Genomic DNA, 27990 nt, shown 5'->3' with positions numbered 1-27990 from the left:
ACTGGTCCTAAGGACAGCAGGGGAAGGCACCAAGAGTGAATGCCTGCGTGCAGTGGGGCCTCAGCAGTGTTTCCCCTTGGGACACCCACTGCTTTGGCTGTCTACCTCCAGGGCTCTGGCCAGGCCCCTAGGGACTTCTCACAGGCCCTCAGCAGACAGGACTTCCTGTTCTGCCAGTACTAAAAGCCAACTGCTAGGACCCATCTAGGACTAGGCACCCACACCAGACCTGACCCACGGCTGCCAGGCACAGCCCTCCTCCTTACCATACACCGGGCTGGCCTGGCTTGGAAAGCTGTCATGAAGCCTCAGAGCAGACTCACTGATGTGACCAGCTCAGGTCCCTCCCAAATCAGCTCCAGCATCCCTGGTGCCAAGCAAGTCACTCACTTAGATTGCTGAGCTTCAGTTTCCCTGCTCATAGTTCTAATATTTTATAACTGTAATTTACCTAGGTATCTACTCACATGTAAAAACATGTAAAAACAGGAGGGAGGAATCCGGCATGCCTATGGAGCTCCCAGTAAAGGCTCCCGATAAATTTTTAGGAAACAAAGTACCACAATGGATTCCAAGATACACAGTCATGCACCATACAACAGTGTTTCAGTCAATGAGGGACTGTGTATAAAATGGTGGTCCTGTAAGATTGTAATGCCATATTTTTACTAGAGTAAAAATATTTTCTATGTTTAGGTATGTTCAGATACACAAATACTTACCACTGTGTTACAACTGCCTACAGTATTCACAAGTCTGCAGTCTAAAAACAAAACTATGCCATCTAGGTTTGTGTGTTTGCTCTGGTGTTTGCACAACAATGAAATTGCGAGATGACTCATTTCTCGGAATGTATCCCATTGTTAAAGAATGCTCTATTAGTGAAGGTTCTCTAAAGGGACGGAACTAATGGAATAGATACACATGTATAAAGGGAAGTTTATTAACTCACACGATCACAAGGTCCCACAATAGGCTGCCTGCAGGCTGAGGAGGAAAGAATCAGTCTGAGTTCCAACACTGAAGAACTTGGAGTCTGATGTTTGAGGGCAGGAAGCAGCCAGCACAGGAGGAAGATGAAGGCTGGGAGGGTTGGCAGTCTCTCTTCACATTTTTCTGCCTGCCTATATTCAAGCCTTGTTGGTAGTTGATTAGATTGTACCCACCCAGATTAAGGGTGGGTCTGCCTTTCCCAGCCCACTGATTCAAATGTTAATCTTTTTTCAGTATTAACCATCACAGATGCATGACTGTGTAAGACAGTGCCGATCCTCCAAGCTCACACAAGTCAGTAAGCCGAAACTTACTGAAATAGCTTCTCATTCACCTTCCACATCCGCTTCTGGTTCTGTCTAATCCATCTTCCATGAAGTATCTGGGGTGAGATTTTTAAAATGTGTATTCGATCATGTCACTCACAGTTAGAAGCCCTACAGCTGCTCACTGGATAACTCTAAAATCCAAATCCCGCAAAGCCCTCCTTGATCAGACCCCTGACTGTCTCTCTAATCACTTTATACCACTCACTCTTCTCCCTACTCAGGAGGTTCCAGAAACACTGATTCTCTTTCAGATTCTCCAAGAAGGCATTTTCATTTTTCCCCAAGAGGCTTCACAATGCTAGGGATGACACAGCTGGAGTGCTGCTTCCTCAGCAAGCCACCCCCAAGGCCCCATCCGGGTGAGGCTTCCTCGCCATGGCACTTGTTCCAAAGCTCTGATCACAGCCAGAGTTCCGAAATGACTGAGGAGCTGTCTCCCCTGCGAGGCTACGAGCTCCCAGGACCAAGACTGCCTTCTTCACCATGGGACCCTAGCGTACAGCAGAATGCTCAATGCATACATTTCCGATGAAGGAGAACATGAATGAACGTAGACAACAAATGAAAAAGAATCATTACCATCAGGCAGGCATGAGCTCTGAAGTGCACTGGAGTGCATCTGATAACGATGCCCTCCAATGTTACAGGGAACACTGATCCCAAGGCGAGTTGCCTTCTGGCCACACATGCTCCTTGCAGCTCTTCCTTGCTGTTAAGCAGTAAGTATCCTAAGAATGTGCCTTCAGTTCTTAAAAGGGCATCATTTTTCTGTTCCATTATTCATGTCAATGTGTGCAACAAAGAAAATCCGCTGAGAACATAAAGGCTTAGAATGCTTATTGAAAAGGAATGAGGCCTTATTAAGAAGAATGTCAAGATCATCGGCCTCTGGACTCTCCCTTATCTAAGGACACTGGAGGCAGCAAGTCCTAGTTACCATCAGTCAATGTCATCCCAGCGGAGCCTCCAGAGCCCGCTAAATGGCACCTGAATCTGAGTGGGAGCTGGAGAGAAGCGTGAGGCCTCTGTCTCAGCTTTGTTGGAGGCTCACAATTTTGCAAAGCACCTTCATGTTGTAGAAGGTTAATTTACACTAGTTCAGCATCAACCAACATTTATTGAATACCAAGTACGTGTCAGGCTTCTTTCTACATATTATCTTATTAAAAGGGTTTCTGCAAATGAACCATCTGGTGTTGTCAGGGAGGAAATGTAAATCTCACCAACCAAGGGTACAGCCAAATAAGAATGTCTCTCTCCAAAAAATAACTTTCCCACAGGGCAGCAGCTATGCTTTTTGAAAACTTAAGAACCCTTACATTAAATCATGAAATGTAGAGCAGATGTTAACATTTGAAAGAAAGATTTTTTTGGCAGACAATTTCACATTTCCTAATAAATAATATTTGCTAGTTGACTAAATTTAAACAGGAAACAGAGAGCTCAGAAGTGAAACAACTAGGGTTTTTTTTTAAACCTTTTAGCTTAAAAAAATTGATTTAAAAATAGTTAAGATGGATTTCAGAATGAAGGGGTATTTCATAAGCCAAGCAAAACAAGTTGAGACCTATCAGTCTCTCTAGGATGAAACGTCCCAGGCCAAAGGGTGGGCACTGGGGAGGGAGGGGACAGTTACTAGACATTGCCAAGTGTCACAGCGAGCCCAGAAATGTGTGTCTCATGAAATTCTAGTGTAAATACGGAACTACAAGCTAAAACAGTGAGATGCCATTTTAACCATTAAGAATGGCAAATTTAAAACTCTGAAACTATTAAGCATTGGTAAAGAAGCGGGGCAGAGGGTCTGGCCCGTGTTGGTGATGGGAGTGTAAACTGGTATTCTGGAAGGCAGTTGAAAGTGCCTTTTCAATTTAAAATGTGCACAACTTTTGTCCCTCTGACTTCAAACTCCACTAGAGCAATGGTTCTCAAAATGTGGTCTGGAAACCCTGGAACCTGAGACCTTTTCAGGAGGTTCACGACATTAAACCTATGTTCACGATACTGCGATGTTACTTGCTTTTCTACTCTCGTTCTCTCATGACTGTAGGCGGTGCAGTTTTAGAGGCTACTGAGGTGGATTATCACAACATAATGAACAAGAACCCAGAATCCAGTCATCTACTACGAAATGAAACATTAAGTAGATTTTCAAAGATAGAAAACAATGCTACTCTTATTACTAAGTTTTTGTTTTATAATTATTTTTCATAAAAATGTTATACTTGAACATGTAATGGGTTTACTTCAAATCAATTAATAAATATTTTAAAATCTGTCAGTTTTAATTTCTAATATGATAAATACCGATAGACAACAAAAGCTCTTTGGAATGCTCAAGAAATTTTAAGGGTGTAAATGGGTCCTAACACCAAAATGTTTGAGAACCACGGCTCTAGAGAAACACATTCTGCACGAAGAAGCACATGCAAGGATGTTCACTGAACCACTGTTTGTAGTAGGAAAAAGTGGAATGAACATACTAGCCCATGAACAGATGGTTAAATGAACTGAGGTATAGTCACATGATGGAAAATTGTGGCACATTTAAAAAGATGAGGCAGATCTGCATGCACTAACATGAAGATATCTCTGGGACATACAAAAGATAAATGAGCAAATTGCAAAAAAAAAATTAGCACTGTAAAAGAATATGCACTAAACAGGAACAGTAGTTACCTCTGGGGAAGAAACTGAGATTGAGGTGTGTCCACAAAAAAGGGTAGGGCTTTAATTTTTCCTCTTAATGTATGAACTTTGACATATATAGACATTTGGCAAATAAAAATTAAACTGGAAAATTCCCTCCACTGCCATACCAGCAGTAAGGTGGGGGGGACCTGCTGGGACTGATGCAGTGAGCACCCCAGGACAGCCATGGGGTGCCCATGAATGGGTCTGTCTCATTAGCTGAGGTGCCAAGTCCCTGTATAGGCTATTTATCCTTCACACTAAAATATTCACCACCTTCTGAACCGATCTCAAAGTTGTAATCTTTTTCAAAGCATTTCTACTCTATTTAGCCCATCCATTATCTATTACAGCTTCCCAAAATTACAAGAACAGCAGTAATAGAACTTCTGACCAACCAGCTATAAATTGAGGAGTCCCACAACCGCTTCCTAGGGTTCATTCATTTGCTAGAGTGACTCACAAACTAAGGCAAACCCTTTACTAACTACTGCCAATTTACGAAAAAGGATCTTTTAAAGGATACAAATGAACAGACAGGTGAAGAGATACACAGAGCGAGGTTCAGAAGGGTCCTGAGTGAAGGAGCTTCTGTCCCCATGGAGTTGGGATGCACAACCCTCCCAGTGTGGATGTAACCTGGATGCCCTCTGAACCCTCTCCCTGGGTTTCTATGGAGGCATGGTTGTAGATCATGAGCCACCAGAAATCAACTCAAGCTTCAGCCCCTCTCCCCTCCCATGAGGTCAGGGGTTGGGGCTGAGAGTCTCAACCCTCTAATCACATGGTTGGTTCCCTTGGCAACAAGCCTGGCTCACAAGGCTACCCAGGAGACCACTGCCATCAGTGACCTCATCACCAGAGTGCTGGGAAACCAAAGACCAAATAAATATTTATTATATATCAAAATAGTGTTCCTCATAACTATAATATTTTAAAAAGTCCAGTAGTTAGATAGCCTGACAAGTTTCCAGTAAGGATCCTGCTGATAATGATGCTCTTCCATTAATTCAAGAGCCTTTTAAATATTTAATATACTATGAGAAATTAATCTGCTAAGGAGATGTGACAATTGGTGCCAAGCAAGTCACTCACTTAGATTGCTGAGCTTCAGTTTCCCTGCTCATAGTTCTAATATTTTATAACTGTAATTTACCTAGGTATCTACTCACATGTAAAAACAAGCCAGTATGAAAGCAGTGACAAAATGGATGGTCTGGTATTTTCATGAAAATTAACAGACCAGTGGAACAACATGAAAAGCCCAAAAATAGGCTCACTTACTTGAGTTGACTATATGATTGGGAAATCATCACAGATCAATGAATAAAGAACGGGTTCCTCAATAAATGACAATGAGGGGATGATCAGCTAGAGTCTTGACTTACAGCACCAAAAGAACAAAACAGACTGTAGAGGTAATGTTCAAATAAAATCATTAAAGATCATTTTAAAAAACTGATAGATCAAAGGATGGGCTATGACAGTCTAATCATAATGGAACTGAAGAAATAATTAACAGATAGGTAGTTTTAACGACAAAATAATTTCTGCTTATCAAAACTTATACTGAAAAGGTTACTGAGGGATGGCATCAGGGGAAATGGGGATGGTTAATGGGCATAAAAACAGAAAGAATGAATAAGATTCAGTATTTGATAGAACAACAGGGTGACTGTAGTCAATAATAATTTAATTTTACATTTTAAGATAACTAAAAGAGTATAACTGGATTGTTTGTAACAAAGGATAAATTCTTGAGGTGATGGATACCCAATTTCTCCTATGTGATTATTACACATTGTATGCCTGTGTCAAAATATCTCACATATCCCATGAATATATACCTTTACATACCCATGAAAATTAAAAATTAAAAAACAAAAATGCTTAACATAAACAGAATTCAAAGGAGACTGACCACTGGAAAACAAAATACAATAAAGTCTAGCTAGAAAATATTTGAAACATAGAAACAGTTAATAAAACCCATTGAGAAACCAACATCCCCTTGGAAAAATAAGCAAAAGATAAGAACAGACAATTCACAGAATTATATAAATGGAAAAATTACATATGAAAAAACATTCAATGCTGTAACTGAACAAATGCGACTTAAAACAATGGCACACCTTTGTTCACCTATTAAACTGTGGATGATAATCCACTAACTTTTGCCAGCTGTGAGGAAAGCCACTCCCTCAGCTTTGGGGATAAGTGTCCATTGGGGGTCTATCTAGAGGGCAACCCAACCACACCGGCCAAGTCTTAAAAATGTCTACGTATGATATCAATGAGATCACTTGGACTCGGGAAGGGGAACATCATACACCGGGGCCTATCATGGGGGGGGGGGAAGGGTGGAGGGATTGCATTGGGAGTTATACCTGATGTAAAGGACGAGTTGATGGGTGCTGACGAGTTGGTGGGTGCAGCACACCAACATGGCACAAGTATACATATGTAACAAACCTGCACGTTGTGCACATGTACCCTAGAACTTAAAGTATAATAATAATAAAAAAAAAGTCTACGTATACTTTGACCTTGTAATTAGAATTATACAATCTATTGAAATACTGAGATCTTTAGAGAGGTGGTTTATTATGTACAGGAGTGTTCTTCACAATGCTATTTATATTACAAAAATTGTGAAACAGTTAAATTTTGACATATTTGCACAACATTCCACATCACTGCCAACAAAAAAATCAAGTGTACGACAATTTAAGAACATGGTAACATGGCCTTGACTTAGGTGTCTGGTTTTTTTAAAACTTTTTAAAAGTTACCGGAGATATATATATATATATATCTCCTGTACTTATATTCCTGGGGGAAAATAGACCAAGATAGAATAGTGGTTATCCCTGGTGGTATTATAGATTTACCGCTATTTTCTCTTCTGTATTTTCTAGAGTAAGTTTTATCTTTATAATCATATAATATACATATATAAATACTTATATTTTAAAAAGGAGTGTGAGCTATATAGAGAATTTATTAAAAAAACAACAGAGTCCCCTCCCCACCACCCTTTTCACCCCCTACAGGTGTGCCTGGTAGCAAGCAGATGGCAGATTCTCTTTAGGCCCCCTTCTCCCCCAGCAACTAATGTCTCCCTGCTGCTCTCAGAAACCCCATGGCATGAAGCTGGGCCTGCCTCACCCAGAGATCCTAGCTCAGCCAGGGCAAATGGCCCCAAACTGCCTCCCCTTCTCTACTGCGGATCAAGCTCTCACTGCCTCAGGGGTTTGACAAGGATGCAATCCAAGGAAGCAACCACTGCAAAAAAAAAAAAAAAAGGTGTTTGCATGGTTTTTTAGAGATGTTGCTAATCCAAACCTAGAGTCCACGAAGGTCCTAAGACCTATTTTCAGGTTTTATCTATTTGTCTATTATTATTATTATATTTTTTGAGATGGAGCCTCACTCTGTCGCCAGGCTGGAGTGCAGAGGCACGATCTCAGCTCACTGCAACCTCCACTTCCCATGTTCAAGTGATTCTCCTGCCTCAGCCTCCCAAGTAGCTGGGACTACAGGCACGCGCCACCATGCCTGGCTAATTTTTTTGTATTTTTCGTAGAGACGCGATTTCACCATATTGGCTAGGATGGTCTCAATCTCTTGACCTCATGATCCACCCACCTCGGTCTCCCAAAGTACTGGGATTACAGGTGTGAGCCACTACAAATGTGTAGCACCTCCCCCCACTCTTTCTTGCTTCTGCTTTTGCCATATAAGACGTGCCTGCTCCCTGTTTGCCTTCCACCAGGACTGTTTCCTGAGGCCTCCCCAGAAGCCAAGCAGAAGCCACTAGGTTTCCTGTACAGCCTGCAAAACCATGAGCCACATAAACCTTTCTTTATAAATAACCCAGTCTCTGGTATTTCTTCATAGCAACGTGGGAGCCACCTAATACTTCTATGTATCAAGTTTTAAGGACACATGGTCCCTGCCCTAAATGAACTTACAGTATTCAACAAATAAATATGCAAGTAATTACCTAACTTCAAGTTGTGGTAAATGTTAGAAAGGAAACTTAGAGTGTTATGAGAACATGCATCATGAAGTTCAACTTAAAGTTGCAATTCTACCCCCTGAAGGAGGTCCTTTCTTTCTTAAAACCAAGGGCACATCAAAATGCTTCTTCCAAACTTCTAATGCAGTCACATTTTGCAGGAGTTAGAGCTGGATAGTGTACAGGGCTGTGTTTTGTTTTGTTTTGTTTTTCCACTTATTTCAAATAGGAACACAGGAATGCAAAACTATTCTGGAAAATGATTTCGTCCTTCTGGAAACTGATACTGCTACAGTCTCCTTTCCTTTTAATGTTGGGAGGAGATAAATATTTACGAAGATTTTCATGCAAACAAGCTTTATGTATGAGTAGAACTTTTGAAAGAATGTAAATGTCCATCATTAGGGGACTGCTTAGATGAATTATAAGTATATTCTAAGCTATGGAATACTCTTCTATTATAAAACAGTGAGGTGACACCTACGTACTGGCTCGGAAAGCTCTCCAAACATACTAAGTGAGAAAAACAAAATAAGCTGTACACTTCATGTTAATATAGACAAAGTACAGCAATAAGGCTGCACAAAGTGTCCACCTACCTTCAGCACATGGTGAAAGAGATTTATGAATCCTTTACCATGATAATGTATTTAGGTACTACTTGTACAAGAAAAGCATTAACAAAGTAAAACATGTATCCAACAGTAGACTCTCTGGACAGCACGCATCCTTCTGGAGGGGTTAGGAGTCTCTCTTGGCTCTTTGGTTAAGTGTGAGTTGAAGATGTTCTATTATAGGACCTATGCCATGAGACCCTAAATATTGACCCACTCTGATAGACAACCGTGAAAATAATCGATCTGGTACATGCTAAACAGCAGCCTGAAGATATTCCCAAAAACAGGTCTAAATTCAGCCACAACAGAGCAGATAACTTAAGCCACCCAGTCGCTGACTCAGTTGCAGGAAGTGAAAGGAGAACTCCAAGTAAACCATATTGGAAGCAGCTGCAGTTATATCTGTCCTTTGGCTCACTGGGGCTGGCCCAATGCCTGCCCTGTAATGATAGCAAAAGAGCAGCACTAATTCAGAAAGACCAAGTCCTTCTCTGCCCAGAACGGTGGTTGCCCACTGGGAGGTCAGTCAGGGAGGGAGGCAGGGTCCCCGGCTGACCAGACACCCTTTCCCTAGTAGACTACTGGCTGCCCCAGCTCCCCACCTGGTCCAGCCAGCCAGACTCAGGGCAAGAAACATCCTGGCAGGAGACGGGGGCTCTCCTTCCCAGGAGATACATGCCACGTGAGGCACCAGGAAATCAAAGCAGCCCCTGAGGCCTCAGGCTTTGTACAGCTCTAAGCATAGGGCACAGGAGGCCCTGTCAAAAGACCCCTTGAACATGAATCCCATTCAGAGTCTGGTCTGTTGGCAGTTTTGTCTTAATCTAGGCTGCTGTAAGAAAACCCAACAGACTGGGTGGCTTAAACAACAGTTATTTTCCCACAGTCTGGGAAGTTCAAGATCAAGGTGCCAGCAGATTCGGTGTCTGGTGAGAGTTCTTTTCCTGGTTTGCAGATGGCCCCCTTCTCCCCGTGTGCTCATACACCTTTCCTTGTGGCCACACTTGTGGAGAGAGGAAGAGGGAAGAAGAGAGGAAGGGGGATAGTGGGAGAGAGGGAAAGAGGGAGAGAGGGAGGAAGGGGGAGGGGAGAGAGAAAGAGGGATTTCTTCCTCTTTTTCTAAGGGCATCCCATCATGAAGGTACTACTCTCATGACCTCATCCAAACCTAATTACCTCCCAAAGGGATCTCCAATTAGCATCACACTGGGGATCAGGGCTTTGACATATGAATTTTGGGGTTGGGAGATACACAAACATTCAGTCCATAACTGTAGCACACTAACGGAATTCATAACTTTAGAGAAATACTTCTAGAATTTCAGAGCTTGAAGGTCACGTCATGCAATCATGCTTACATTCTACACAAGTTGTCACCCAGCCATTTCCTAAACCTCTCCCCCTCAATGAAATGTGCTGCACCTCTAGAGGTACCTGAGAACAGATGTGTTAGAAATGAAGGGCCTCAAGGCACTGCCTCCCAGCAGTTTGCACAAGGCAACACCCACAGGGTATCCAAGCCACATAGATCACATTCATCCTTCTTCCACAGTATAGTCACTCTGCACTCTGAACACAGATTCTTCCTCATCACAAAAATAACACAAAAAAGAATCTGAGGCACATGCAATATAACCTGAGCTTATAAATCAAGTGGGACAACTTACCTGTCATGATGACGTGCATCCTTGACTGCTATCATCAGAGGCAGATGTCTGGGAGGTGGCCAGGACAGGCCTGACCCAGGACAGCACTTGTATCATTAAATGGCACTCAGAGGGCGCACTTCCAAGCAACTGGGACCCTTACCCAGAACACCCCGTCCACTCCCTCAGCACAGCCACTCTGGGAGAGTTCCCTAGTGTGCTCTGGCACTTCCTTCACTACATTTCTATGGAGCACTTGTTGAAGGCAAGACATGATGGAAGGCAAGAGGAAGAAAAAATGAGGGCTGGTGAAACCACTGATTCTCCCTCCTCTGGCTCCCACCACACAGCTTTTCTAGCCTAAAGTCACAATTAAATTTAAACTGCCTTTTGCTGTGCATCACTTATTTTCCCCCTATCCAACTGAATCTCAGGGGAAGCAGGCCTGCAGTATTTTAGAAAGGCTGAGTAGAAGTATCAGACCTAACCAGACAGGTGCACATTTTAGTTCCGACATTCAATCCTTAGTATCTCACTGTCTAAAAGCCTTCAAAATGCTCCCAGGCACAACTCAGAAGAGTCTCCTTGCCACTCCCTCAGGAGTGTTTCTGCTTGTAATTCTCACTATCACAGGGCAGATCTGGACCAATGAGTGGCTGAGGATCACAGGCTGCCACAAAGACTACCAAAGTTGCCCTCCACCTTGACCATGGCATCAAACTTGCTATGCCCCTCCAGACCACATTACTTCTGCAGTGACCCTTCAACCTGTGATTGTGGGCAGACAGACCAAGATCTGGTGAATGAGCAAGGCAGAGTCCCTTCTGCTCTCTGTCCCCAACACAGTCCCCACCAGCCTAGGCAGCCCCACACCAGTGCCTACCACGTGGGACCTGTGTGAACTGCTGTGGGAGGGGAGGGGCCAGAACCTCCGAGGAGTGGACGCTTCACCTGCAGCCACCATGCTGCCACCCAGCAGGGCTTGATAAAGGTCAGCTCGCTGCCATGCCCATGGGTCTCTGTGGCCCGTGCAGGCTCAGTCCCTCTTTTCTGAGAGGAGCCCAGTGGGCTGAACAACTAAGAGAACAGGCCAAAGACTAAAGGGAAGCCTTTAATACGAAGCCAAGTATTTTATCATATGAGGACATTCCCTCTCTCTGACCTGCAACACTCCCACCCCCACAGAGGACCTACTCTTAAATCTAAAACACAATCCATGCACATTTTTTATTTAATGGATTACCTTTAAAGTAAAAAATCATTTATTTAAAGGAAAAATCACCACAACGTTTCAACTTGAATCCTATTTTACCAAACACCAGTTGACAGAGAATTTAATTTTGGGGAAGTCAATGGAAAATATAATTTATTTTACGCTTGAGGGGATTTTATATCACAAGAGATGAATTCTTATATATACTAATTTGTCATACAGGTGGAAAAAGGAAAAACATGTAATTACAGTTGATTTTCTCGTTTCTGATTTTATATATATATACACACACAGCCCAACACAAACAGGAAAACAATGGGATTTGTTGTGCCCTCTTTCATGTGGAGCCCCTGGACCCTTACTTTGGCTTCCACCTCTCCATGTGACTGTGCCGCTAAAGCTCCAGCGGCCACACGTTGTCTCGCACATCTCAGCTTCGGCCAACACTGCTCCACACACTTGGAATCCTGCCTCAGGGGCCAACTCTGCCCTGAAACTCTCAGCGTTCCTGAGTCAGAAAAAACCTTCTTCTGCCTTCCCACAGCATTAGGCTTTAGTATACACTTCGGACACTGCCCAGGTTTCATGAATCCTGCATTAGGAGGGTTATGCGTTGAACTTCTCCACCAGACTGTGCTTCCAGAGAAAAGATTCTTATGTCCTACGTGTGTCTGACACCCCATTGCCAAGGTACAGCATCATGCACACCAGAATCAATCAACAACGTCTGATGATGCCAAAAGCTATCACCTTTCATTCACTCAACAAATGTTTATAGAGTAGTTTCAATCTCCATGCAAAACACGCATAGACACGGTTATAAAGCTCTGTATTAAGTTCAACAAAACAGTATTCCAAGCACCAGAGAGGGAAGGCGTAATTATCAGCAGAGGGAGGATGAAGCCATGTTTTAAGTCTGCAGGCCTTATCTCAGTGTCTTCCTGGGGCTTGTGTTCATTGACCAATATGGTGGGCAAAGTGCCAGCTCCATTTCAATTACTTCACTCTCCCTTTATTGTTGTTCTTATCTCTTTTGGCTGAGTGCATACTACTAACTACACAAAATTAAATGCTGCATACCATGATCCCTCCCACTGTACCAACTCCATGTATTAATCTATGTACCTCTCCCCTCTTCTCAAAAGCCCTTCTTCTGGTTTTATCTAAATGTATACCTGATCTAATAGGTCTTCCCTGGTCCTGCTAGCTTCATCCCACATGTCTGTCCTCCCCTGGAACTCCTGAAAACACTTCAGAAAACATGGGAGTCTGCTCGATAGCTCCTCACCCAGGTGCCTGCCAACCTTCACCAGCCTGGAGCTCATAGCTCAACACCTGTCTGGGTGCTGAATTACACACAGCTGAATGGCGTTACGTGCTAACAGATATGTTCTAGTGCGCAACTGCATAGTAAATTGCCACAGGACAGGGAGAAGGCAGGGCAAGAACAAGGTCTCAAAATCCTTTCCCATCTCCCTCAGCACACAGTGCTATGTACACAACACGACCTCAGACTCTTGCTAGGTAAAACCACTCCCAATACCCCAAAAATACCTCTCAGCCCACCAATGTTGTTACACCTTAGATGTTACACCTAAGGCATTACAGGTGCAGGTGCCTTAGAGTCCCTCTAATACATGCGCTAGAGGTGGAGATTAGTCATAGAGGGTGACTAACTCCTCCCTCCTGCCTTTCTGTCCCAACCAGGTACCCAAGACTTGCACCACAAAGACAAGTACCATGCCTCTTTTACTCCTGGGTGCTTGGAGGTCAGCACCGAGTTCAGCACACAACCAGTACTGAAGGAGGAATTGACTGAAGGGAGAGATTATCTCCATGACTCATGCTATTTGGTGGTTTCCCTTTCAGCTGGAAGCCTCAATTCACTGTCAAATGGAAAGTTAAAGAAAATCCCGATGACTATGCCTATGCAAAGAGCAGGAAAACTAAAAACTTATTTTCCACCATGAATTTGGCAACTTCCTGCGAAACTGAACTTCTTAATGCTGCGGACTGCAAAATCACACTCACCGTCACTCTTTCCTAATCAACTCTTCCCTCAACTTCACAATTCCCACCAACACCACACTCCAATCATCCAGACATACAACCTCCACAGCGTGTTCAACCAGTACTGCCCTTCATGGCCTATTAAAAACTAGGTACTCAAGTGCTGCTTATTTACTCCTTGATCTCACAGCAATCACCCACCTGTTTTCTTCCACTCTTCACATCTTCTCTGCACAAGACTTCAACTGATGCCTTGCTCTCTGGCACCCAGCCCTCTGGGCCCCATCCTCTCACCTTCTTCCCAGACCCTAAATGCCACCATCAGGCTAGTATTTACTTAATGTTGTTTTCAACCAGTCTGTCCTCTGCTCAAACAATAACTTCACAGTTCTGAAACCATCAGCCTACACTTTTCTGTTCCTGGCTGACCCAGGCCCATATTCACTCTCAGACTCCAGGAACTCTGACTTATCCTCCTGCCTTGGCTAGGACGGTCACTGTGTCTCTCTTTCCAGGAACATATAACATTCTCTGCCATCTCAAAACCTTAACAAAGGTCTTACTCCTGCTTATCCAAATCCCACTCACCCTCTGACAAAAGTTTTCCCAAAGTCCAGTGGCACTGGGTCCTCTCTCTACCCCCTGCCACAGAACGGTATTAAACCTTCCTGCACTACCTTCCTGTTGGTTCATAAACACTCTCTCCTGTGTGGAAAGTCAGAACAGCTGATAAGGAAGATAAGCCACATAGCCACATGATCCTGCCCAAACCACCAGATTTTCCAATCTCACACAACAGTTATGAAACTCAAATGAGAATTTACAGGAAGGGGACTTGTTCATCTCACATTCGTAAGACCGTCCAAGTGGAAGATCCCTCTAATGCCTGCCAAGTGCAGACATTTCCCATCATGCACAACCCTAGAGAGCTAAGATCTCAGCAAACACCAATTATATGTAAGATAGTGAAAGAACACACTTCTCATGGAGCACCGGTCTTCACATTCTCCATGTAACCACTCAGGAACTTCTCTGGTGCAAAATTTTAAGCGGCTGCACAAGTACGTAGGAGACAGGGGTGAAAAACGGGGATACAGCTATTCTTGGCAAATCTGGTGGCAAGGTGCCAATTCTAAGGGTGGAACATAAACTGTAAGCCACAATCCGATCAGTGGGGCATAAGGAACAAAAGAACTGAGGAGTAGGGATGCGAGCAGAGTAGACCAGGGTACCAATGGAACAAACACTTGGGCAAAGAACGCTCTGGACCACAAAACTGGGACCACTGTCCTTCCTGACGCTCACTACCATCACAGCTGGGCGTGCCCAGGCTCGGGCCTGTGAGCCGTAAAATCGCAGCTCACCGGGCCAGACCGGGGCGGCCACTCCCCTCCGTCCTGGGCGAGGCTTACCAATCGAGATCTCCTGCGCGAAGGCCAGCGAGATGAGCAGCAGCGGCAGCCCCACGGCAATGCACGTAACCATCTTGTCCACGGCCAGCTCCAGTCGCAGCCCCTTGAACTTAGGCTCGGTGGGCTCCTTCAGCAAGAAATCCGAGAACACGTACTCCGTGGCCAGGTGGGCGATGGCCATGGCTGCGGCGCGCCAGGCTCAGCCAAGCAGGACCTGGTACTGCCGGCGTCCGGAGAGCTGCGCGGCGCCTTCACCCTGTCACCGGCCGGGCACGCGGCTTTCGCTTTCCCTTTGCCTGCTCCCCAGCTGCTCCCGCATCCCGCCTGCCTTTGTGTCTCGGTGCCTCCGGCTCCCAGCGACCCCGCTGGGCTCTCGCGCTCACTGCCTCCGCCGCGGGCGGGGCGGGGCGGGGACCCGGGCGCTCCAGTTCCTGCAGTCCCACCTCGCGCGCTCAGTCGGTTTAAGTCCCCGGGGCGCGCGCGGCACTCGGATTCGCGCCTCTCCCGCGCGCCCGCAGGCGCGGGAACCACACGCGAAACAAAGCGCTTCCCTCTGGCTCTGCGCCTACGCGTCGCCCAGGCTGCCGAAGCGGCCTCCGGGCCTGCCCTGCGCTCTCAACCAGCCGCGCCGCGCTCTTCCGGAACCATCCGGGGAAACCGAGTACCCAGGGGCATGGAACTTCCGGAGACGCGGTGACGCGGGGCGGGGTGGGCGCGGCTGCGTCCCGCGCCCCTCGGGCCCTCTCTCCGACAAAGGGATTTTCCCACTGAGCGGCACCTTTGAAAATTCTCCAGTCCCTACCGGCCGCATTCTCCTCACGTCCTGGCACCCGGGAATTTGAAAATCATTTCTGCAAGCAACTGTCTGTGGACGGGATGGCCCCCTTTACTCCCCACCCCCAACATTTCCAACACAGTGAAATGAGTTAGAAGGAGCTGTAAAAACTTCAAAGAACAGTCAGTGCCGTAAAAGGCCAATCGAGCGGTGTAGACAGATGGTCCCTTGCAGACGGAGCACTGGACCCTTCCAGGAGCTCCGCGTGAGATGGTGGCGTGGAAACGCTGGTGAGTGTGGAGTATGACCCGTCTGAGGCCTGAGTAGCGCTGCTGGTCCCGTTTCTCTTTCCTCTGCCATCCCAATCAGAGCCTTGTTCTGGGAGCCAGCAGAGGGGCGGCCTGCAGGTAGGTGGGTGTTGAGGCTGCAGAGAGCTGCTTCTGAACAGCTCACAGGAAGTGGATGATGGAAAGACAGGAGGAAATACTCTGACAAGTGTCCACGGAAATTAAGGTTGTTGAGGTAGAAATAATTTGACTTATCGGAAGCTAAATGTGAGGATCCACCCAAGAAGACTTACCAGCAAAGTTGGGCATGTTTCAAAATATGTTACACGTTGGAAGGGTTTTAGAAGAAAGTTTAGGCAAAGGAAGGAGGACCCCTCATGTCAGAGTTGGGTTTTTTTTCATCAGAGGGTACGGTACACAGGTTAGTCACTGGCTGCAGATGACAACATACAAGCTAAAATGTTTTGTGCACAAGAAAATCAAAGTTTATATGATTCAGAAACAAGTCAGTGTTCTTTTCAATGTCAGTTTTTACGTATTAATCAGTACATCAACAGTTCGAGGAACTGACAAAAAGATTTCAAGGACTCACAGATTTTTTACTCAGGGACAGCATCTAAGCCATGAATCATAAGACCTTTCTCAGATGGCTTAGTTAGGAAGCCCTGTCAAATGTGACATGTAGGTTATCACCAGCAACACCTGAAGCAGGCAGGACCTGCAAGCATGAGGGCACCTTGGGGCAGGGCTTGGCTCTCTTCTCTATGGGTCCACAGATACAAGCCTCAACTCCCACATGTACCTCTCCACCCCAGCCTGGCCACTGAACACACATCCAAGAGATGGCTCATAGGGCTTCAAACTCAATGACCAGGACTTTAGTCTTCGTCTTCGCCTTAAATCTGAACTCCATCTTCCCCATCTTACTAAATGTACCACCAGCCACCCGTGCACGCAAGTTGGAATCCTGGAGTCCGTCTTCAACACTCCATCTCTCACAGCTGCCATAACCAAGTGTCAAATTCTCTTACTTCTCTCTCCTAAATATAGCAAATCTGACACCCCTCCACCTGCACTCCCAATACCCAATTCAACGCACCATCCTGCCTCCTAACCACATACAGGAAATATGTGCGACAGGGTCCCCATCCATTCTCTACAGCTGCCAGGATGAGCTTTTCAAAGCTCCAGTTGGATCATCTTTTCTACTTAAAGTATACATTGTTTTTAGCATAAAATACAAATTTCTTAGCATGGCCTCTGCCTACCTCACCACCAGCTTCACTGCTTTGCTTTCAGTTTTTCAAGTTAGCTAAGCCCCTGGCCTCCTCCAGGCCTTCCCACCCAAAACACTCCCCACAGTGGCCTCTTTGCCTGGCCCACCTTTATTCACCCTCCTGGCCTCAGCTCGATGTCACTTACCTGGGAAAGCCTTCCCTAAGTAGACAGACTAGATTAGGTCCCTTTGTGAAATTCTCTCGTAATACTAGCAACACTAATTACTAGCTGTGAGTCTTGGGGAGTTCTTTGACTCTCCTGTGTCTCAGTTTTCTCATCTGTAAAAAGGTTGTACCTCTTAGGACTGTGGTAAGGACCAAATGAGTTAACATGTGGGTAGTGCCCACTGCCAGTGCCTGGCAACTTGTGAATCCAGGTACGTATCATCTGTCATTGTTGCTCTCTATTTTTCCTTCTTAAAAAATAGTCACAATTACAACTCAACAAATATTTATTCATTTATTTAGTGTTTGCCACCCCTTTATATGATCGACTTCTATTTATTTATTTATTTATTTATTTATTTATTTATTTTTATTATACTTTAAGTTCTAGGGTACATGTGCATAACGTGCAGGTTTGTTACATATGTATACTTGTGCCATGTTGGTGTGCTGCACCCATCAACTCGTCAGCACCCATCAATTCATCATTTATATCAGGTATAACTGCCAATGCAATCCCTCCCCCCTCCCCCCTCCCCATGATAGGCCCCAGTGTGTGATGTTCCCCTTCCCGAGTCCAAGTGATCTCATTGTTCAGTTCCCACCTATGAGTGAGAACATGCGGTGTTTGGTTTTCTGTTCTTGTGATAGTTTGCTAAGAATGATGGTTTCCAGCTGCATCCATGTCCCTACAAAGGATGCAAACTCATCCTTTTTTATGGCTGCATAGTATTCCATGGTGTACATGTGCCACATTTTCTTAATCCAGTCTGTCACAGATGGACATTTGGGTTGATTCCAAGTCTTTGCTATTGTGAATAGTGCCGCAATAAACATATGTGTGCATGTGTCTTTATAGCAGCATGATTTATAATCCTTTGGGTATATACCCAGTAGTGGGATGGCTGGGTCATATGGTACATCTAGTTCTAGATCCTTGAGGAATTGCCCTACTGTTTTCCATAATGGTTGAACTAGTTTACAATCCCACCAACAGTGTAAAAGTGTTCCTATTTCTCCACATCCTCTCCAACACCTGTTGTTTCCTGACTTCTTAATGATTGCCATTCTAACTGGTGTGAGATGGTATCTCATTGTGGTTTTGATTTGCATTTCTCTGATGGCGAGTGATGATGAGCATTTTTTCATGTGTCTGTTGGCTGTATGAATGTCTTCTTTTGAGAAATGTCAGTTCATATCGTTTGCCCACTTTTTGATGGGGTTGTTTGTTTTTTTCTTGTATATTTGTTTGAGTTATTTGTAGATTCTGGATATTAGCCCTTTGTCAGATGAGTAGACTGCAAAAATTTTCTCCCATTCTGTAGGTTGCCTGTTCACTCTGATGGTAGTTTCATTTGCTGTGCAGAAGCTCTTTAGTTTAATGAGATCCCATTTGTCAATTTTGGCTTTTGCTGCTGTTGCTTTTGGTGTTTTAGACATGAAGTCCTTGCCCATGCCTATGTCCTGAATGGTACTACCTAGGTTTTCTTCTAGGGTTTTTATGGTATTAGGTCTAACATTTAAGTCTCTAATCCATCTTGAATTAATCTTCGTATAAGGAGTAAGGAAAGGATCCAGTTTCAGCTTTCTACTTATGGCTAGCCAATTTTCCCAGCACCATTTATTAAATAGGGAATCCTTTCCCCATTTCTTGTTTCTCTCAGGTTTGTCAAAGATCAGATGGCTGTAGATGTGTGGTATTATTTCTGAGGACTCTGTTCTGTTCCATTGGTCTATAGCTCTGTTTTGGTACCAGTACCATGCTGTTTTGGTTACTGTAGCCTTGTAGTCTAGTTTGAAGTCAGGTAGCGTGACGCCTCCAGCTTTGTCCTTTTGACTTAGGATTGTCTTGGCAATGCGGGCTCTTTTTTGGTTCCATATGAACTTTAAAGCAGTTTTTTCCAATTCTGTGAAGAAACTCATTGGTAGCTTGATGGGGATGGCATTGAATCTATAAATAACCTTGGGCAGTATGGCCATTTTCACGATATTGATTCTTCCTATCCATGAGCATGGTATGTTCTTCCATTTGTTTGTGTCTTCTTTTATTTCACTGAGCAGTGGTTTGTAGTTCTCCTTGAAGAGGTCCTTTACATCTCTTGTAAGTTGGATTCCTAGGTATTTTATTCTCTTTGAAGCAATTGTGAATGGAAGTTCATTCATGATTTGGCTCTCTGTTTGTCTGTTACTGGTGTATAAGAATGCTTGTGATTTTTGCACATTAATTTTGTATCCTGAGACTTTGCTGAAGTTGCTTATCAGCTTAAGGAGATTTTGGGCTGACACAATGGGGTTTTCTAAATATACAATCATGTCATCTGCAAACAGGGACAATTTGACTTCTTCTTTTCCTAACTGAATACCCTTGATTTCTTTCTCTTGCCTGATTGCCCTAGCCAGAACTTCCAACACTATGTTGAATAGGAGTGGTGAGAGAGGGCATCCCTGTCTTGTGCCAGTTTTCAAAGGGAATTTTTCCAGTTTTTGCCCATTCAGTATGATATTAGCTGTGGGTTTGTCATAAATAGCTCTTATTATTTTGAGGTACGTTCCATCAATACCGAATTTATTGAGCGTTTTTAGCATGAAGGGCTGTTGAATTTTGTCAAAAGCCTTTTCTGCATCTATTGAGATAATCATGTGGTTCTTGTCTTTGGTTCTGTTTATATTCTGGATTATGTTTATTGATTTGCGAATGTTGAACCAGCCTTGCATCCCAGGGATGAAGCCCACTTGATCATGATGGATAAACTTTTTGATATGCTGCTGGATTCGGTTTCCCAGTATTTTATTGAGGATTTTTGCATCGATGTTCATCAGGGATATTGGTCTAAAATTCTCTTTTTTTGTTGTGTCTCTGCCAAGCTTTGGTATCAGGATGACGTTGGCCTCATAAAATGAGTTAGGGAGGATTCCCTCTTTTTCTATTGATTGGAATAGTTTCAGAAGGAATGGTACCAGCTCCTCCTTGTACCTCTGGTAGAATTCAGCTGTGAATCCATCTGGTCCTGGACTTTTTTTGGTGGATAGGCTATTAATTGTTGCCTCAATTTCAGAGCCTGCTATTGGTCTATTCAGGGATTCAACTTCTTCCTGGTTTAGTCTTGGAAGAGTGTAAGTGTCCAGGAAATTATCCATTTCTTCTAGATTTTCTAGTTGATTTGCGTAGAGGTGTTTATAGTATTCTCTGATGGTAGTTTGTATTTCTGTGGGGTCGGTGGTGATATCCCCTTTATCATTTTTTATTGCGTCTATTTGATTCCTCTCTCTTTTCTTCTTTATTAGTCTTGCTAGCGGTCTGTCAATTTTGTTGATCTTTTCAAAAAACCAACTCCTGGATTCATTGATTTTTTGGAGGGTTTTTTGTGTCTCTATCTCCTTCAGTTCTGCTCTGATCTTAGTTATTTCTTGCCTTCTGCTAGCTTTTGAATGTGTTTGCTCTTGCCACTCTAGTTCTTTTAATTGTGATGTTAGAGTGTCAATTTTAGATCTTTCCTGCTTTCTCTTGTGGGCATTTAGTGCTATAAATTTCCCTCTACACACTGCTTTAAATGTGTCCCAGAGATTCTGGTATGTTGTATCTTTGTTCTCATTGGTTTCAAAGAACATCTTTATTTCTGCCTTCATTTCATTATGTACCCAGTCGTTATTCAGGAGCAGGTTGTTCAGTTTCCATGTAGTTGAGCAGTTTTGATTGAGTTTCTTAGTCCTGAGTTCTAGTTTGATTGCACTGTGGTCTGAGAGACAGTTTGTTATAATTTCTGTTCTTTTACATTTGCTGAGGAGTGCTTGACTTCTAATTATGTGGTCAATTTTGGAATAAGTGCGATGTGGTGCTGAGAAGAATGTATATTCTGTTGATTTGGGGTGGAGAGTTCTATAGATGTCTATTAGGTCCGCTTGGTGCAGAGATGAGTTCAATTCCTGGATATCCTTGTTAACTTTCTGTCTCGTTGATCTGTCTAATGTTGACAGTGGAGTGTTGAAGTCTCCCATTATAATTGTATGGGAGTCTAAGTCTCTTTGTAAGTCTCTAAGGACTTGCTTTATGAATCTAGGTGCTCCTGTAGTGGGTGCATATATATTTAGGATAGTTAGCTCTTCCTGTTGAATTGATCCCTTTACCATTATGTAATGGCCTTCTTTGTCTCTTTTGATCGTTGATGGTTTCAAGTCTGTTTTATCAGAGACTAGGATTGCAACCCCTGCTTTTTTTTGTTCTCCATTTGCTTGGTAGATCTTCCTCCATCCCTTGATTTTGAGCCTATGTATGTCTCTGCATGTGAGATGGGTCTCCTGAATACAGCAGACTGATGGGTCTTGACTCTTTATCCAGTTTGCCAGTCTGTGTCTTTTAATTGGAGCATTTAGTCCATTTACATTTAAGGTTAATATTGTTATGTGTGAACTTGATCCTGCCATTATGATATTAACTGGTTATTTTACTCGTTAGTTGATGCAGTTTCTTCCTAGCCTCGATGGTCTTTACATTTTGGCATGTTTTTGCAATGGCTGGTACCGGTTGTTCCTTTCCATGTTTAGGGCTTCCTTCAGGGTCTCTTGTAAGGCAGGCCTGGTGGTGACAAAATCTCTAAGCATTTGCTTATCTGTAAAGGATTTTATTTCTCCTTCACTGATGAAACTTAGTTTGGCTGGATATGAAATTCTGGGTTTAAAATTCTTTTCTTTAAGAATGTTGAATATTGGCCCCCATTCTCTTCTGGCTTATAGAGTTTCTGCCAAGAGATCTGCTGTTAGTCTGATGGGCTTCCCTTTGTGGGTAACCCGACCTTTCTCTCTAGCTGCCCTTAAGATTTTTTCCTTCATTTCAACTTTGGTGAATCTGGCAATTATGTGTCTTGGAGTTGCTCTTCTCGAGGAGTATCTTTGTGGAGTTCTCTGTATTTCCTGAATTTGAATGTTGGCCTGCCCTACTAGGTTGGGGAAGTTCTCCTGGATGATATCCTGAAGAGTGTTTTCCAACTTGGTTCCATTTTCCCCCTCACTTTCAGGCACCCCAATCAGACGTAGATTTGGTCTTTTTACATAATCCCATACTTCTTGTAGGCTTTGTTCATTTCTTTTTCTTCTTTTTTCTTTTGGTTTCTCTTCTCGCTTCATTTCATTCATTTGATCCTCAATCGCTGATACTCTTTCTTCCAGTTGATCGAGTCAGTTACTGAAGCTTGTGCATTTGTCACGTATTTCTCGTGTCATGGTTTTCATCTCTGTCATTTCGTTTATGACCTTCTCTGCATTAATTAGTCTAGGTGTCAATTCTTCCACTCTTTTTTCAAGATTTTTAGTTTCTTTGCGCTGGGTACATAATTCCTCCTTTAGCTCTGAGCAGTTTGATGGACTGAAGCCTTCTTCTCTCATCTCATCAAAGTCATTCTCTGACCAGCTTTGATCCATTGCTGGCGATGGGCTGCGCTCCTTTGCAGGGGGAGATGCGCTCTTATTTTTTGAATTTCCAGCTTTTCTGCCCTGCTTTTTCCCCATCTTTGTGGTTTTATCTGTCTCTGGTCTTTGATGATGGTGACGTACTGATGGGGTTTTGGTATAGGTGTCCTTCCTGTTTGATAGTTTTCCTTCTGACAGTCAGGACCCTCAGCTGTAGTTCTGTTGGAGATTGCTTGAGGTCCACTCCAGACCCTGTTTACCTGGGTATCAGCAGCAGAGGTTGCAGAAGATAGAATATTGCTGAACAGCAAGTGTACCTGACTGATTCTTACTTTGGAAGCTTCCTCTCAGGGGTGTACTCCACCCTGTGAGGTGTGGGGTATCAGACTGCCCCCAGTGGGGGATGTCTCCCAGTTAGGCTACTTAGGGGTCAGGGACCCACTTGAGCAGGCAGTCTGTCCGTTCTCAGATCTCAACCTCCGTGTTGGGAGATCCACTGCTATCTTCAAAGCTGTCAGACAGAGTCATTTGCATCTGCAGAGGTTTCTGCTGCTTTGTTGTTGTTGTTGTTGTTGATTATCTGTGCCCTGTCCCCAGAGGTGGAGTCTACAGAGACAGGCAGGGCTCCTTGAGCTGCTGTGAGCTCCACCCAGTTCGAGCTTCCCAGAGGCTTTGTTTACCTACTTAAGCCTCAACAATGGCGGGCGCCCCTCCCCCAGCCTCGCTGCTGCCTTGCAGTTAGATCGCAGACTGCTGTGTTAGCAATGAGGGAGGCTCCGTGGGCGTGGGACCCTCCTGGCCAGGTGTGGGATATATTCTCCTGGTGTGCCCGTTTGCTTAAAGCGCAGTATTGGGGTGGGAGTTACCCGATTTTCCAGGTGTTGTGTGTCTCAGTTCCCCTGGCTAGGAAAAGGGATTCCATTCCCCCTTGCGCTTCCCAGGTGAGACGATGCTTCAGCTCTCGCTGGTCAGGCTGCAGCAGCTGACCAGCACCGACTGTCTGGCACTCCCTAGTGAGATGACCCCAGTACCTCAGTTAAAAATGCAGAAATCACCGGTCTTCTGTGTCGCTTGCGTTGGGAGTTGGAGACTGGAGCTGTTCCTATTCAGCCATCTTGCTCTGCCTCATGATCGACTTCTTGAGGGTAGTTCCATTCCCATGTGTACCATTTTTATCCTCATCACTTAGCACAAATGCTTCGCACAGAGTTGATGTTTTAATTCATAGTATTAAATAAATGTCTCAAGGCATATGAACACTTTTTAAAGCTGGCCCAATTCACACTCATTTATCCATACATTCCAGGCATATATTAGAGGCTGGTGATGGGCCAGTTCTAGGCTGAGTGGATGGGGATGCAGAAATGAAATGAATGCATTCTGTTTCCTCAAGGACCTTATGGCTTAGAGAAATAAGGCATGTACACAATTAACTATAATGCAAGGTAGAAAGAATGATTATTGTGAAAAGTGGGGTATACCAAGGGAGGTGCAGAGAATAAGTAGGGCCTGGGAGAATATGTCAGTTGGGACATTCAGAGCTGGGACAGGAGATTTCTGGGAGTGAGGAAATCATGGGTGCCATTTCCCTTCTCTGCTTGCCAAAATCTACTCATCCGATAGGCTCAAATGGCCCCTTTTTAGGAAGCCTTCCAGGATCCTCCAGTTGTAATGAATCCTTCCCTCCCTTGTTACTCTCTTCCTCTGGCTTAGCAGTTAGTTCATTCTGCCTTCTGTGATGGGATGGTGGATTGCGTATCTCTTTTTTCATTACATATCAATTTCCTCTGAGGATCTGGGCTGAATCTCAGCAGTTGCATAAATTGCCCTCAGTTTTGGCAATTTTTTGCTTTCAGTATGATGGCATTCTACTTTCAATGAATTTAAAATAGAAGCCAGATGGAGAACTTGTTGGGAAACAGGGTGTAGAGCCACCAGACACTGGTGTAGGGCCAAGTCAAAGATGAAAATTTGGGTCAGAGGAAGTAGTTCGGATTTTCTTCAGTAGGCATTAGGGGGTTTCTGGAGGGGAGGAATATAAAGGATGTTGTGCTTTAAGATGATTAATCTGCCAGCCATGTGTACAATGGACTGGAATGCAGAGAGTGGAGATGGAGAGGCTGGGTAAGAGGCTGTCAAAGTTTTGCAAAGGAGAAGTAACAAGGGCCCAAACTGGTGCTGTTGTCTGGAGGATAGAAATGAGTAGCACAGAAGGGTGTGGTAGCTAAGGGAGCCATTCTTCCTACTGTAAAAATCAAATCAGACAATCTGACATGTGCCAACATTCTTTGGGGGTAGTGAGAAGGTAAGACCCTGAGTTCAACTCCTGGGTTTGTCACTTACTTGATATATGACTACGGCTGTGTCCCTGGAAATCTGTAAGCCTAATTTCCCTATTCTCCAAATAGGGATAATGCTTCCTACCTCTTGAGTTGTTCTAAGGATTAAATGTGATAATATATGTAACAGTGCCTGCCACATTGGTGGCATTTAGCTTTGATAGCTATTATTACCAACCACAGGACTTTAACATGTCAAATGAGAGTGTAGATAACATTGTTTTTTTAAAACATAGACTTTATCACTTGAGGCCAGAAGTTCAAGACAAGCATGGGCAACATAGAAAGACTCCATCTCTACAAAAAGTTTTATTTAAAAAATAGCCAAGTGTGGTGGTGTGTGCCTGTAGTCCTAGCTAATCTGGAGGAAAAGGCAGGAAGATTGATTGAGCCTAGGAGTTTGAGGCCACAGTGAGCTATGATTGCACCACTGTACTCCAGCTTGAGTGACAGAGCCAGACTCTATCTCTACACATGCGTGCGTGCGCGCATGCACACACACACACACGCTCCCCAGAGAGTTCCCATATACCCCATTCCTGCATCCATTCTACACATGACTGGCAGATTAATCATCTTAAAGCACAAGACCTCTATTATTGTTATCTTACATTAGCTTGGTATATTTCTTACAAGAAATGGGATATCAGTACATTAATTAAAGTCCATAGTTTATTCAGATTTCCTTAGTTCTCCCTAATATCCGTTGTTCCAGGAGCCCATCTAGAATACCATAGTATGGTTCTTTCATCAGCATGTCTTCTTAGCTCCTCCTGGCTGTTTCTCATGCTTTATTTTTGATGAAATCACTTTTTTATAATTAGAACATACACTTAGGGATTAAATCACGCATCCTCCTCCCATGTCCACCCTGCCTCTCCCCTTGTCCAGTATCATTTGTTAGAAGGAAGCCAAGATGGAGGCCAGGTGCAGTGACTCACGCCTATAATTCCAAAACTTTGAGAGGCCGAGGCCAGTGGATGAGTTGAGGCCACGAGTTCGAGACCAGCCTGGCCAACATGACCAGCCTGGCTGACCATGTCTCTACTAAAAATACAAAAGCTAGCCAGGCGTTAGCCAGGCGTGGTGGCACATGCCTGTAATCCCAGCTACTCAGGAGGCTGAGGCAAGAGAATCGCTTGAAACCAGAAGGTGGAGATGGCAGTGAGCCAAGATTGTGCCATTACACTCCAGCCTGGGCAACAGAGCAAGACTCTGTCTTAACCAAACAAACAAAAAAGAAGCCAAGGTAAGGCCGGGCGCGGTGGCTCAAGCCTGTAATCCCAGCACTTTGGGAGGCCGAGACGGGCGGATCACGAGGTCAGGAGTTTGAGACCATCTTGGCTAACACGGTGAAACCCCGTCTCTACTGAAAAATACAAAAAGCTAGCCGGGCGAGGTGGCTGGCGCCTGTAGTCCCAGCTACTCGGGAGGCTGAGGCAGGAGAATGGCGTAAACCCGGGAGGCGGAGCTTGCAGTCAGTGAGCTGAGATGCGGCCACTGCACTCCAGCCCGGGCGACAGAGCAAGACTCCGTCTCAAAAAAACAAACAAACAAACAAAGAAGCCAAGGTAGGTTGTGAACCTCATAGCCAGTCTCTCAGAACTCTGTTTTACTTGTTGGAGACCCTTGACATTTGAATATGAGAGCTTTTGCAACCAAAATAGTCTAAGTCAAAATAGTGAAGTTCAGTAGACTGCCTAATCTCTTTATATATTCATTCATTCATTCAATAAATATTTGCTAATAAACTATTGTGTATTTGTACTATGATCTCTGCTGGGGATGCAACAGTGAGCTAAACAGGTCAGGGGTCCTTGCTTCCACAGAGCTACATTCCAGCCAAAGAGGCAGACAAAACTTAAGCCAACAGACATAAAATGATTATGTCCTGTAATAAGTGCTGCAAAGGAAAACAGTGAAGATAGTAAATAACAGGGGGAAGGACCCACTTTAGAGAGGGAAGTCAGGGGAACCCACAGGTGAACTAGAAAAGCTAGGAGAGTATGATATTGAATACTGAGTGTCAACTTGATTTAATTGAGGGATACAAAGTACTAATCTTGGGTGTGTCTGTGTGGGTGTTGCCAAAAGAGATTAACATTTGAGTCAGTGGACTGAGGAAGGCAGATCCACCCGTAACCCACTGGCCACAATTTACTCAGCTGCCAGCAAATATAAAGCAGACAGAAAAATGTGAAAGGGAGAGACGGGCCTAGCCTCTCAGCCTACATCTTTCTCCCATGCTGGATACTCCCTGCCTTCGAAAGTCGAATTCCAAGTTCTTCAGATTTGGAACTTGGACTGGCTCTCCTTTTTCCTCAGCTTGCAGACAGTCTATTGTGGGACCCTGTGATCATGTAAGTTAATACTTAATGAACTTATATATATATATATATACACACACACACACATATGAGTTTATATATCATTATATATATTATATTTTATATATGTTTTATATATATTTATATAATATATATATTACATATCATTATACATATAATGATATATATCCAGCTTGGGTGACAGAGCCAGACTCTATTTCTACACGCACACACACATACACCCCAGAGAGTTCCCATATACCCCATTCCTGCATCCGTTCTACACATGACTGGCAGATTAATCATCTAAAAGCACAAGACCCGTATTATTATCCTCTTACACATATATATATTCTGTCCCTCTAATAGAACCCTGACTAATACAGAGAGGGAATGAGGAAGCTAGAGAGAGAGAGCATTCCAGGCATAGAAAGCAGCATGTGCAAAGGCCCTGAGGCAAGAAAGAACTAGCAGGGTATAGGAGC

General features: G+C 44.1%; 1 protein-coding gene and 1 long non-coding RNA gene across 3 annotated transcripts in view; one reads left to right on the top strand and one right to left on the bottom strand.

Moving 5' to 3' along the window:
- The window catches only part of PANX1 (pannexin 1), a 60455-nt gene extending 44863 nt beyond the window's left edge, over positions 1–15592 (bottom strand). Inside the window, exon 1 of the mRNA XM_010354845.2 lies at positions 14933–15592. Coding sequence (XP_010353147.2) covers positions 14933–15113 — 181 coding nt within the window. The 5' untranslated portion in view covers positions 15114–15592. The remainder of the gene's footprint in view (positions 1–14932) is intronic.
- Positions 15593–15774: 182 nt separating this feature from the next.
- LOC115893589 overlaps positions 15775–27990 on the top strand; it is an 84473-nt gene continuing 72257 nt past the window's right edge. For both annotated transcript variants that reach the window (XR_004053648.1, XR_004053647.1), the window contains exon 1: positions 15775–15997. This is a non-coding gene — a long non-coding RNA (uncharacterized LOC115893589). The remainder of the gene's footprint in view (positions 15998–27990) is intronic.

Source organism: Rhinopithecus roxellana, chromosome 15, assembly GCF_007565055.1.
Source record: "Rhinopithecus roxellana isolate Shanxi Qingling chromosome 15, ASM756505v1, whole genome shotgun sequence".
In the NCBI taxonomy this organism is placed as follows: Eukaryota; Metazoa; Chordata; class Mammalia; order Primates; family Cercopithecidae; genus Rhinopithecus; species Rhinopithecus roxellana.
This window is presented reverse-complemented; position numbering and strand designations above follow the sequence as displayed.